This window comes from Oncorhynchus keta, chromosome 25 (assembly GCF_023373465.1).
Source record: "Oncorhynchus keta strain PuntledgeMale-10-30-2019 chromosome 25, Oket_V2, whole genome shotgun sequence".
Taxonomy (NCBI): Eukaryota; Metazoa; Chordata; class Actinopteri; order Salmoniformes; family Salmonidae; genus Oncorhynchus; species Oncorhynchus keta.
The window spans coordinates 38546310-38559762 of record NC_068445.1 but is presented as its reverse complement, the minus strand read 5'-3'; the positions used below and the strand labels follow the sequence as shown (position 1 = coordinate 38559762).

General features: G+C 43.3%; 1 protein-coding gene across 24 annotated transcripts in view; it reads left to right on the top strand.

Moving 5' to 3' along the window:
* LOC118380890 (calcium/calmodulin-dependent protein kinase type II subunit beta-like) overlaps positions 1–13453 on the top strand; it is a 181478-nt gene that overhangs the window by 2020 nt on the left and 166005 nt on the right. For all 24 annotated transcript variants that reach the window (XM_052479248.1, XM_052479245.1, XM_052479249.1 and 21 more), the window contains exon 2: positions 12071–12165. In XM_052479248.1, coding sequence (XP_052335208.1) covers positions 12071–12165 — 95 coding nt within the window. The remainder of the gene's footprint in view (positions 1–12070; positions 12166–13453) is intronic.

The following is a 13453-nucleotide window of genomic DNA, read 5'->3' as shown; positions in this document are numbered from 1 at the left end:
GATTTTTTTCAGCTTTTATTTCTTTCATCACATTCCCAGTGGGTCATAAGTTTACATACACTCAATTAGTATTTGGCAGCATCGCCTTTAAATTGTATAACTTGGGTCAAACGTTTCGGGTAGCCTTCCACAAGCTTCCCACAATAGGTTGGGTGAATTTTGGCCCATTCCTCCTGACAGAGCTGGTGTAACTGAGTCAGGTCTCTTTGCTTGCACATGCCTTTTCAGTTCTGCCCACAATGTTCTATAGGATTGAGGTCAGGGCTTTGTGATGGCCAATCCAATACCTTGACTTTGTTGTCCTTAAGCCATTTTGCTTTAACTTGGGAAGTATGCTTGGGGTCCATTTGGAAGACCCGTTTGTGAGCAAGCTTTAACTTCTTGACTGATGTCTTGAGATGTTGCTTCAATATATCCACATAATTGTCCGTCCTCATGATGCCATCTATTTTGTGAAGTGCACCAGTCAATCCTGCAGCAAAGCACCCCACATGATGCTGCCACCCCCGGTCTTCACGGTTGGGATGGTATTCTTCAGCTTGCAAGCATCCACCTTTTTCCTCCAAACATAACGATGGTCATTATTGCCAAGCAGTTCTATTTTTGTTTCATCAGACCAGAGGACGTTTTTCCAAAAAGTACGATCTTTGTCCCCATGTGCAGTTGCAAACCGTAGTCTGGCTTTTTTATGGCGGTTTTGGAGCAGTGGTTTCTTCCTTGCTGAGTGGCCTTTCAGGTCATGTCGATATAGGACTCGTTTTACTGTGGATATAGATACTTTTGTACCCGTTTCCTCCAGCATCTTCACAATGTCCTTTGCTGTTCTTCTGGGATTGATTTGCATTTTCGCACCAAAGTACGTTCATCTCTAGGAGACAGAACGCATCACCTTCCTGAGCGGTATGATCGCTGAGTTGTGCCATGGTGTTTATACTTGCGTACTATTGTTTGTACAAATGAACGTGGTACCTTCAGGTGTTTGGAAATTGCTCCCAAGGATGAACCAGACTTGTGGAAGTCTACAGTTTTTTTCTGGGGTCTTGGCTGATTTCTTTAGATTTTCCCATGATGTCAAGCAAAGAGGCACTGAGTTTGAAGGTAGGCCTTGAAATACATCCACAGGTACACCTCCAATTGACTCAAATGATGTCAATTAGCCTATCAGAAGCTTCTAAAACCATTATATAATTTTCTGGAATTGTCCAAGCTGTTTAAAGGCACAGTCAACTTAGTGTATGTAAACTTCTGACCCACCGAAATTGTGATACAGTGAAATAATCTGTCAATAAACAATTGTTGGAAGAATTACTTGTGTCATGTACAATGTATATGTCCTAACCGACTTGCCGAATCTATAGTTTCTTAAAAATGAATGTGTGGAGTAGTTGAAAAACGATTTTAAATGACTCCAGCCTAAGTGTATGTAAACAACCAACTTCAACTGTACATATTACTCAGTTATTGCACCCACACTGCTTTCGTGCCTCAGCGAGAGTGTTTGCGTGGCCAGGCGCTAAAACAGAAACAGGTTCTATTTGTGACGCTCAATGCGCTGCGAGTCCAGCGTGGGTGACTGAAAGATGAACTAACGTCCACACTCCAGTCGGTTGTAGTAATGCATCGTAAAGTTGGTTGCCAACCGCCATATAAAGTCCAAAGAAGTAAAAAAAGAAGCCTGAGGAAGGAGGAGAGATGACGTGAAAGGTATTCAGTTTTGTGGATTAATTGTCGGAGTAGAGGACCTTGTGCATTTCAGGTAAAATAACAACCCCATGTTTATATCCCAGCAAGCTAGCTAGCTAGCTAAATGTTTAATGCTTTTTGACCTGTCCCCAAATTAATATAATTGGTTCAGAGTTTGTTTTCATATTTCATCGTGCGTGTCCTGATCATGTCTGGGGTGGGGGTACATGTCTGGGGTGGGGGTACATGTCTGGGGTGTGGGTACATGTCTGGGGTGGGGGTACATGTCTGGGGTGGGGGGTACAACATCAACATGTGTGCAATGGTCAGCGTGTAACTCTGCAAATAGCACTGCAGAGTGATTTGAGAAGTCATAGTCAATCGGTCAGTAATATAATAATACTCTTAGCCAAAATGTTTATTTTTAATTTACGAAATGTAGAAACTATGAGAACAGAAAGTTCAGAACTTTGAAAAATATATGGCAATAGAAATCAATACTGGATGGTGTTCAGGGATAGATGGGAGGGGTTGAGGGTAGCTGAAGGATGGGACTAAAAACAAACAAAATATAACTATTGTAAAATATACTGTGTCTGTAAAATGTACAGCGCCTTTGGAAAGTATTCAGACCCCTTAACTTTTTCCACATTTTGTTTCGTTATAGTCTAAAGTTGATTCAATAAAACATTTCCCTCAGCAATCTACACACAATACCACATAATGATGAAGCGAAAACAGGTTTTTAGACATTTACAAAGTTGTGGGTTGGGGTGTGAATACTGATGTAAATTAGATATTTATGTATTTAATTTTCAATGAATGTACATTTTTTTCTAAAAACATGTTTTCACCTAGTCATTATGGGATATTGTGTGTTGATAGCTAAGAAACAAAATATCATAATTATATCAATTTTGAATTCGGGCTGTAACACAACAAAATGTGAAATAAGTCAAGGAAAACTAATGGACAACAACATTTAGGCATCTACTTCCAGCTTATTCATAGTATATACAGTGACTTTGGGAAGTATTCAGACCCCTTGAATTTTTCCACATTTTGCTACATTACACCCTTATTCTAAAATTGATTCAATCGTATTTTTCCCATCAATCTACACACAATACCCCATAATCACAAAGGAAAACCGTTTTTTAGAAATGTTTGCTAATTGATTAAAAATAAAAAACAGAAATATTATATTTACATAAGTATTCAGACCCTTTACTCAGTACTTTGTTGAAGCACCTTTGGCAGTGATTACAGCATTGAGTCTTCTTGGGTATGACGCTACAAGTTTGGCACACCTTTATTTTTGGAGTTTCTCCCATTTTTTATTTGCAGATCCTCTCAAGCTCTGTCAGGTTGGATGGGAGCGTTGCTGCACAGCTACTTTATGGTCTCTCCAGAGATGTTCGATCGGGTTCTATTCTGGGCTCTGGCTGGGCCACTCAAGGACATTCAGAGACTTGTCCCGAAGCCACTGCTGCGTTGTCTTGGCTATGTGCTTAGGGTTCATTATCCTGTTGGAAGGTGAACCTTCACCCCGGTCTGAGGTCCTGAGTGCTCTGGAGCAGGTTTTCATCAAGGATCTCTGTGTACTTTGCTCAGTTCATCTTTCCCTCGATTCTGACTAGTCTCCCAGTCCCTGCCACTGAAAAATATAGTGCCAGGTTTCCTCCAGACGTGACGCTTGGCATTCAGGCCAAAGATTTCAATCTTGGTTTCATCAGACTAGAGAATCTTTTGGCAAACTCCAAGCGGGCTGTCATGTGTCTTTTACTGAGGAGTGGCATCCGTCTGGCCACTCTACCATAAAGACCTGATTCGTGGAGTGCTGCAGAGATGGTTGTCTTCTGGAAGGTTCTCCCATTTCCACAGAGGAACTCTGGAGCTCTGTCAGAGTGACCATCGGGTTCTTGGTCACCTCCCTGACCAAGGTCCTTCTCCCCAAATTGCTCAGTTTGGCTCGGCAGCCAGCTCTAGGAAAAGTCTTGGTGGTTTCAAAATTCTTCCTTTTAAGAATGATGGAGGCCACTGTGTTCTTATGAACCATCAATTCCTTCGATCTCATGGCTTGGTTTTTCCTCTGACATGAACTGTCAACCGTGGGACCTTATGTAGACAGGTGTGTGCCTGTCTGCATCTGGGTCTTCTCCTGAGCCTTGACTGTATAGGCCTATTTATTTGGTTAGACAGCTGTGCATGGCTGCATGTTACTGTACTAGGCTGTAGGATTTTGGTTGTTTGGATCTTCATTCACGTTTTTGTTTACTGCGTTTGTTTACTGTTAATGTAACTAGGTATAGAAGTATAGATTGTGTCATAACTTTATTGATCTGATATGTTGTTTGCTAGGCCTACTACTTGGTACCTCTGTTTCGTTTTGTTGACATTCGTTCTCATTCGCAGTTGTGTCGGAATTCAAAACGCTATTCAGTATTTTTGTTTGGATGCATGAATAACAAGGCTACTACTTTCCTGCTTTTAGATTTCATTACTTTGGTAAGACAGCTGTGTGTACGGCTGCGTTCACATAGGGCATTCACCAATTTAAAAACAGCCTATCTATCTTGTAGCCTATATTCATTACCAAACCGGCCTAGCTGTAGGGGGCTGTATATTGTGCTGATACAGCGCAGCAGAGATAGGCTAAATATTTCAAAATCATTCAATGATCTCGGAGTCTATTGTGTTTATTGTGGTATAGCGTGATTATAGAAGCAGAATTCAATATCATTTCAATTCAAGAACCCCCCTAAATTGTGCCCCCTCACCGATTTATACTGATTTCAACATTTCTGTTAGTCACATGTCTGTGGAACTTGTTCAATTTCAATTTCGCAGTATTTCCAAGATGGCGTAGCAGTAAGTCGTCCTTTCGTCCTGTCCCCTGTATATATCGCGTTTTTTTATATATTTTTCTTCGCATACCTCTTTAAAAACATTTAGCTAAATCTAAGCTTCCAAATACTCTCCTGCAACCCGCCTCGCCCAATGTAGCTATTTTTCCTAAAGTATTTATATTTACTTCGGAACCGAAACCCCTCAACTGAAGCTAGCCAGCTAATCCACCAGCTATGTTAGCGGTCTTCAGCTAACCGGTCATCAGCTAACCTTTAGCCCGGAAAGCTCTCGCCAGTTCGAACAACGCGACTCTAACCAGAGCATAACGGACCTATTTATTTTTCATCCCCGGATTCCCATCGCAAACGGAACATTTTTCAGCTGGATCTTCACAACTAGCTATCTAGCTAAACTGCAACCCCGGATGATTACCCCTGGCTAGCGTTTCCACCCACTTAGCTTGAAGCTAGCCCGGCCAGAGCACCTGTAGCACACCCCTGCTACCCTGTCTAGCCCGGGCCTACGAACTGTTAGCTTGTTAGCACAGGCCTGCTAACCGTCTGAATCGCCGCATCCCAAACACTCTCTGGACCCATATTTACTTTCTATCTCTTTTTGATTTTTAAATTGTTTATACCTTCCGGAAACCTGCCTCACCCATTGTGATACGGAATCGCTATTATTTTTAATTTTTTAGAACACACTCAAGAACCTCCAGACGCTAACCAGCTAACTAGCTACAAGCTATTTAGTCATTGTTAGTTTTTTTTTAACCTGGATAACACTCGCCAGTCCAGCTTCCCTGCCCATCCACCGCTGCCCCCTGGACACTGATCTCTTGGCTACATAGCTGATGCACGCTGGACTGTCCATTAATCACGGTACTCCATTCTGCTTGTTTGTTTTATCTGTCGGCCCCGTTGCCTAGTCAACACCATTTTACCTGCTGTTTGTTGTGCTAGCTGACTAGCTGTTGCTGTCTCACCTACTGTTTTAGCTAGCTTTCCCAATTCAACACCTGTGATTACTGTATGCCTCGCTGTATGTCTCTCTCAAATGTCAATATGCCTTGTATACTGTTGTTCAGGTCAGTGATCATTGTTTTAGTTCACAACGGAGCCCCTAGTTCCACTCTTCATACCCCTGTTACCTCCTTTGTCCCACCTCCCACACATGCGGTGACCTCACCCATTACAACCAGCATGTCCAGAGATACAACCTCTCTCACCATCACCCATTGCCTGGGCTTACCTCCGTTGTACCCGCACCCCACCATACCCCTGTCTGCGCATTATGCCCTGAATATATTCTACCATGCCCAGAAACCTGCTCCTCTTATTCTCTGTCCCCAACGCTCTAGGCGACCAGTTTTGATAGCCTTCAGCCGCACCCTCATACTACTCCTTCTCTGCTCCGCGGGTGATGTGGAGGTAAACCCAGGCCCTGCATGTCCCCAGGCACCCTCATTTGTTGACTTCTGTGATCGAAAAAGCCTTGGTTTCATGCATGTCAACATCAGAAGCCTCCTCCCTAAGTTTGTTTTACTCACTGCTTTAGCACACTCTGCTAACCCTGATGTCCTTGCCGTGTCTGAATCCTGGCTCAGGAAGTCCACCAAAAATTCAGAGATTTCCATACCCAACTATAACATCTTCCGTCAAGATAGAACTGCCAAAGGGGGAGGAGTTGCAGTCTACTGCAGAGATAGCCTGCAAAGTAATGTCATACTTTCCAGGTCCATACCCAAACAGTTCGAACTACTAATTTTGAAAATTACTCTCTCCAGAAATAAGTCTCTCACTGTTGCCGCCTGCTACCGACCCCCTCAGTTCCCAGCTGTGCCCTGGACACCATTTGTGAATTGATCGCCCCCATCTAGCTTCAGAGTTTGTTCTGTTAGGTGACCTAAACTGGGATATGCTTAACACCCGGCAGTCCTACAATCTAAGCTAGATGCCCTCAATCTCACACAAATCATCAAGGAACCCACCAGGTACAACCCTAACTCCGTAAACAAGGGTACCCTCATAGACGTCATCCTGACCAACTGGCCCTCCAAATACACCTCCGCTGTCTTCAACCAGGATCTCAGCGATCACTGCCTCATTGCCTGTATCCGCCACGGAGCCGCAGTCAAACAACCACCCCTCATCACTGTCAAACGCTCCCTAAAACACTTCTGTGAGCAGGCCTTTCTAATCGACCTGGCCCGGGTATCCTGGAAGGACATTGACCTCATCCCGTCAGTTGAGGATGCCTGGTCATTCTTTAAAAGTAACTTCCTCACCATTTTAGATAAGCATGCTCCGTTCAAAAAATGCAGAACCAAGAACAGATACAGCCCTTGGTTCACTCCAGACCTGACTGCCCTCGACCAGCACAAAAACATCCTGTGGCGGACTGCAATAGCATCGAATAGTCCCCGCGATATGCAACTGTTCAGGGAAGTCAGGAACCAATACACGCAGTCAGTCAGGAAAGCTAAGGCCAGCTACTTCAGGCAGAAGTTTGCATCCTGTAGCTCCAACTCCAAAAGTTCTGGGACACTGTGAAGTCCATGGAGAACAAGAGCACCTCCTCCCAGCTGCCCACTGCACTGAGGCTAGGTAACACGGTCACCACCGATAAATCCATGATTATCGAAAACTTCAATAAGCATTTCTCAACGGCTGGCCATGCCTTCTGCCTGGCTACTCCAACCTCGGCCAACAGTTCCACCCCCCGCAGCTCCTCGCCCAAGCCTCTCCAGGTTCTCCTTTACCCAAATCCAGATAGCAGATGTTCTGAAAGAGCTGCAAAACCTGGACCCGTACAAATCAGCTGGGCTTGACAATCTGGACCCTCTATTTCTGAAACTATCCGCCGCCATTGTCGCAACCCCTATTACCAGCCTGTTCAACCTCTCTTTCATATCGTCTGAGATCCCCAAGGATTGGAAAGCTGCCGCAGTCATCCCCCTCTTCAAAGTGGGAGACACCCTGGACCCAAACTGTTACAGACCTATATCCATCCTGCCCTGCCTATCTAAGGTCTTCGAAAGCCAAGTCAACAAACAGGTCACTGACCATCTCGAATCCCACCGTACCTTCTCCGCTGTGCAATCTGGTTTCCGAGCCGGTCACGGGTGCACCTCAGCCACACTCAAGGTACTAAACGATATCATAACCGCCATCGATAAAAGACAGTACTGTGCAGCCGTCTTCATCGACCTTGCCAAGGCCTTCGACTCTGTCAATCACCATATTCTTATCGGCAGACTCAGTAGCCTCGGTTTTCCGGATGACTGTCTTGCCTGGTTCACCAATTACTTTGCAGACAGAGTTCAGTGTGTCAAATCGGAGGGCATGCTGTCCGGTCCTCTGGCAGTCTCTATGGGGGTGCCACAGGGTTCAATTCTTGGGCCGACTCTTTTCTCTGTATATATCAATGATGTTGCTCTTGCTGCGGGCGATTCCCTGATCCACCTCTACGCAGATGAAACCATTCTATATACTTTGGGCCCGTCCTTGGACACTGTGCTATCTAACCTCAAAACGAGCTTCAATGCCATACAACACTCCTTCCGTGGCCTCCAACTGCTCTTAAACGCTAGTAAAACCAAATGCATGCTTTTCAACCAATCGCTGCCTGCACCCGCATGCCCGACTAGCATCACCACCCTGGATAGTTCCGACCTTGAATATGTGGACATCTATAAGTACCTAGGTGTCTGGCTCGACTGCAAACTCTCCTTCCAGACTCATATCAAACATCTCCAATCGAAAATCAAATCAAGAGTCGGCTTTCTATTCCGCAACAAAGCCTCCTTCACTCACGCCGCCAAGCTTACCCTAGTAAAACTGACTATCCTACCGATCCTCGACTTCGGCGATGTCATCTACAAAATGGCTTCCAACACTCTACTCAGCAAACTGGATGCAGTCTATCACAGTGCTATCCGTTTTGTCACTAAAGCACCTTATACCACCCACCACTGCGACTTGTATGCTCTAGTCGGCTGGCCCTCGCTACATATTCGTCGCCAGACCCACTGGCTCCAGGTCATCTACAAGTCCATGCTAGGTAAAGCTCCGCCTCATCTCAGTTCACTGGTCACGATGGCAACACCCATCCGTAGCACGCGCTCCAGCAGGTGTATCTCACTGATCATCCCTAAAGCCAACACCTCATTTGGCCGCCTTTCGTTCCAGTACTCTGCTGCCTGTGACTGGAACGAATTGCAAAAATCGCTGAAGTTGGAGACTTTTATCTCCCTTACCAACTTCAAACATCAGCTATCTGAGCAGCTAACCGATCGCTGCTGCTGTACATAGTCTATTGGTAAATAGCCCACCCATTTTCACCTACCTCATTCCCATACTGTTTTTATACTGTTTTTATTTATTTACTTTTCTGCTCTTTTGCACACCAATATCTCTACCTGTACATGACCATCTGATCATTTATCACTCCAGTGCTAATTTGCAAAATTGTAATTATTCGCCTACCTCATGCCTTTTGCACACATTGTATATAGACTCCCCCTTTTTTCTACTGTGTTATTGACTTGTTAATTGTTTACTCCATGTGTAACTCTGTGTTGTCTGTTCACACTGCTATGCTTTATCTTGGCCAGGTCGCAGTTGCAAATGAGAACTTGTTCTCAACTAGCCTACCTGGTTAAATAAAGGTGAAATAAAAAAATTAAAAAAATTAAAATGTATGTCTCAGTTGTTGAATCTTATGTTCATACAAATATTTACACATGATACGTTTGCTGAAAATAAACACAGTTGACAGTGAGGGGACATTTCTAAAAGACAGGAACATCACGTTTTTGACTGGGACTTAAACAAATCATAGTAAATTACATCTGTTTGACAAGGCCACAACAGATATTTACCCTGCCCCCACCCTCCCAATGAACATTTATCATTGTTACAGTTGTAAATACAGTGCCTTGCGAAAGTATTCGGCCCCTTGAACTTTGCAACCTTTTGCCACATTTCAGGCTTCAAACATAAAGATATAAAACTGTATTTTTTTGTGAAGAATTAACAACAAGTGGAACACAATCATGAAGTGGAATGACATTTATTGGATATTTCAAACTTTTTTCACAAATCAAAAACTGAAAAATTGGGCGTGCAAAATTATTCAGCCCCTTTACTTTCAGTGCAGAAAACTCTCTCCAGAAGTTCAGTGAGGATCTCTGAATAATCCAATGTTGACCTAAATGACTAATGATGATAAATACAATCCACCTGTGTGTTATCAAGTCTCCATATAAATACACCTGCACTGTGATAGTCTCAGAGGTCCGTTAAAAGCGCAGAGAGCATCATGAAGAACAAGGAACACACCAGGCAGGTCCGAGATACTGTTGTGAAGAAGTTTAAAGCCGGATTTGGATACAAAAAGATTTTCCAAGCTTTAAACATCCCAAGGAGCACTGTGCAAGTGATAATATTGAAATGGAAGGAGTATCAGACCACTGCAAATCTACCAAGACCTGGCCGTCCCTCTAAACTTTCAGCTCATACAAGGAGAAGACTGATCAGAGATGCAGCCAAGAGGCCCATGATCACTCTGGATGAACTGCAGAGATCTACAGCTGAGGTGGGAGACTCTGTCCATAGGACAACAATCAGTCGTATATTGCACAAATCTGGCCTTTATGGAAGAGTGCCAAGAAGAATGCCATTTCTTAAAGATATCCATAAAAAGTGTAGTTTAAAGTTTGCCACAAGCCACCTGGGAGACACACCAAACATGTGGAAGAAGATGCTCTGGTCAGATGAAACCAAAATTGAACTTTTTGGCAACAATGCAAAACGTTATGTTTGGCGTAAAAGCAACACAGCTCATCACCCTGAACACACCATCCCCACTGTCAAACATGGTGGTGGCAGCATCATGGTTTAGACCTGCTTTTCTTCAGCAGGGACAGGGAAGATGGTTAAAATTGATGGGAAGATAGATGGAGCCAAATACAGGACCATTCTGGAAGAAAACCTGATGGAGTCTGCAAAAGACCTGAGACTGGGACGGAGATTTGTCTTCCAACAAGACAATGATCCAAAACATAAAGCAAAATCTACAATGGAATGGTTCAAAAATAAATATATCCAGGTGTTAGAATGGCCAAGTCAAAGTCCAGACCTGAATCCAATCGAGAATCTGTGGAAAGAACTGAAAACTGCTGTTCACAAATGCTCTCCAGCCAGCCTCACTGAGCTCGAGCTGTTTTGCAAGGAGGAATGGGAAAAAATGTCAGTCTCTCGATGTGCAAAACTGATAGAGACATACCCCAAGCGACTTACAGCAGTAATCGCAGCAAAAGGTGGCGCTACAAAGTATTAACTTAAGGGGGCTGAATAATTTTGCACGCCCAATTTTTCAGTTTTTGATTTGTTAAAAAAGTTTGAAATATCCAATAAATGTCGTTCCTCTTCATGATTGTGTCCCACTTGTTGTTGATTCTTCACAAAAAATACAGTTTTATATCTTTATGTTTGAAGCCTGAAATGTGGCAAAAGGTTGCAAAGTTCAAGGGGGCTGTTACGAATAACTATGAGTGGTGCATGGAATCAGGCGCAGAGAGCAGGGTTCTGTCGTTTATCAAATTTATTACACTGGTGCAACCGAAAATGATCACGCCAACAGGACAAAAATAGACCAGAGAATAAAGATAAGAAAACAAATCACACCATCAAACACAGAGTAACAAAAAACAAGCCCGCACAAAATACCCAGCGGGCCTAGTGCCCTTCAATACCCTACAAACAAACCCTAATACAAAACAGGTGTACCCAATTAACCACTAACCAACACAAACGGAAAAGGAATCGATGGCAGCTAATAGGCCGGTGACGACGACCGCCGAGCCCCGCCCGACCAGGAAGAGGCACCCACTTCAGCGAGGTTCGTGACAGGGGCCGAATACTTTCGCAAGGCACTGTATGTATCATAATTATCTGTATTATTGTTTCATTCACTTTTCTTTTTGACCTGCAGTGTTGGATCTCTGTGTTTTAAGAATTTCACTGTACCCTGCAATTACATCTGCGACCCTGTGCATGTGACTAATAATCTAAACTTCCATTTGAATTTGGATACTTCAGTAAAATTGACATGAAGTAAATGAAGTAAAGTAAATGTTGGTAACGCTGATTTTGCTTCAGGCACACTTGAAAAACAACAAATAACAGCAACACAACACACACACACACACACACACACACACACACACACACACACACACACACACACACACACACACACACAATCATCTTATATGATACAGTACTTGCTGACTTTGTGGCGGGAACCTCAGGGGAACCTGTTATGTAGACAAACTCTGACAGTATATTCTGTAACCATCATTATCATGCCAGCCCAGCCAGGTATAGAAGGCGGAGACACTTGCTGTGCTGGCAGAAAGCCTTATTATGCTGTAGATTACTATAAAATTCAGAGAAACTACTGTATAGCTCCATCGTTTTAACTATGAAATATGCCTGACCAGCTGTTCTGTTTCTTTTGTCTCTGTTTCCAGGGGAGCGTTTTCAGTGGTGCGCAGATGTGTCAAGCTGTGTAGTGGACAGGAATATGCCGCCAAAATAATCAACACCAAAAAGCTATCTGCAAGAGGTAAGCAATAAACTCTGTCCCCAAGTACTGTTTCACTTGTTGTCTACATTTGATTGCACAGCTGTACTATCGATGAGCCAACCGGTATTATTAACCGGGTGGTTCAAGCCCTGTATGCTGATTGGCTGACAGCCATGGTGTGTCAGACCATATACCAAGGGTATGACAAAACATGTATTTTTACTTCTGTAATTAGATTGGTAACCATTTTGAGAGAGAGAGAGAGAGAGAGAATGGAGGCCAGGTCATGTTCATGGTGGCTCATGGCTCATTCTTTTTAAACATAGCTATATATGAAAGTGAATTAATTATAAACCTTTATGCATTGCATAAATGCTGGCTTATTTGATGCACTTGGTTTGATTTGCTATCAGGCTTTGTGTTGGCTTTTGGCTCATTGTATTAGATTATTATGGTTGATGTCTTGTAGCCTCAACATATTCCCCCCTGAGCCAGAGACAAGCATATCTCTCTTAACATGGTGGAGATGACACTGCATTTTCAGTATCTATCGCTCAGAGTTAAAGTGGAGTCTGATTCATCCCATATTCTCAGGGTTGATATTTTATTTAAATAGTTGATGCTCAGATTGCAATATGACTTGGAAGAGTGGAACCTAGCCTGCCACATGTCGGGAGCTGGTACTGTACCGTAGCTAGGAACTGCTTACGTTAACCAGTAGGCCTGCTACATTATAGGACACATGGCTCTCTGTCTATAGGCCATACTGTATATCTACATACAGTGCATTCCAAAAGTTTTCAGACCCCTTGACTTTTTCCACATTTTTGTTACGTAACAGCCTTATTCTCAATGTTGTTCCTCATCAATCTACACAAAATACCCAATAATGACAAAGTGAAAACATTGGGGGAAAAAACTGTTTTTGCTTTGTCATTATGGGGTATTATGATGTCATTATGGGGTATTATGTGTAGATTGATGAGGGGAAAAAACTATTTAATCAATTTTAGAATAGAGCTGTAATGTAACAAAACGCGGAAAAAGTAAAGTGTTCTGAATACTTCCCGAATGTACTGTATATACTCTACCCACATGACACAAGTTGTAGCTGAGCTGTGTGGGAGCTACCTCCATGTCCTAGTATTTGATCTGAGCTGTGTGGGAGCTACCTCCATGTCCTAGTATTTGATCTGAGCTGTGTGGGAGCTACCTCCATGTCCTAGTATTTGATCTGAGCTGTGTGGGAGCTACCTCCATGTCCTAGTATTTGATCTGAGCTGTTTGGGAGCTACTTCCATGTCCTAGTATTTGATCTGAGCTGTGT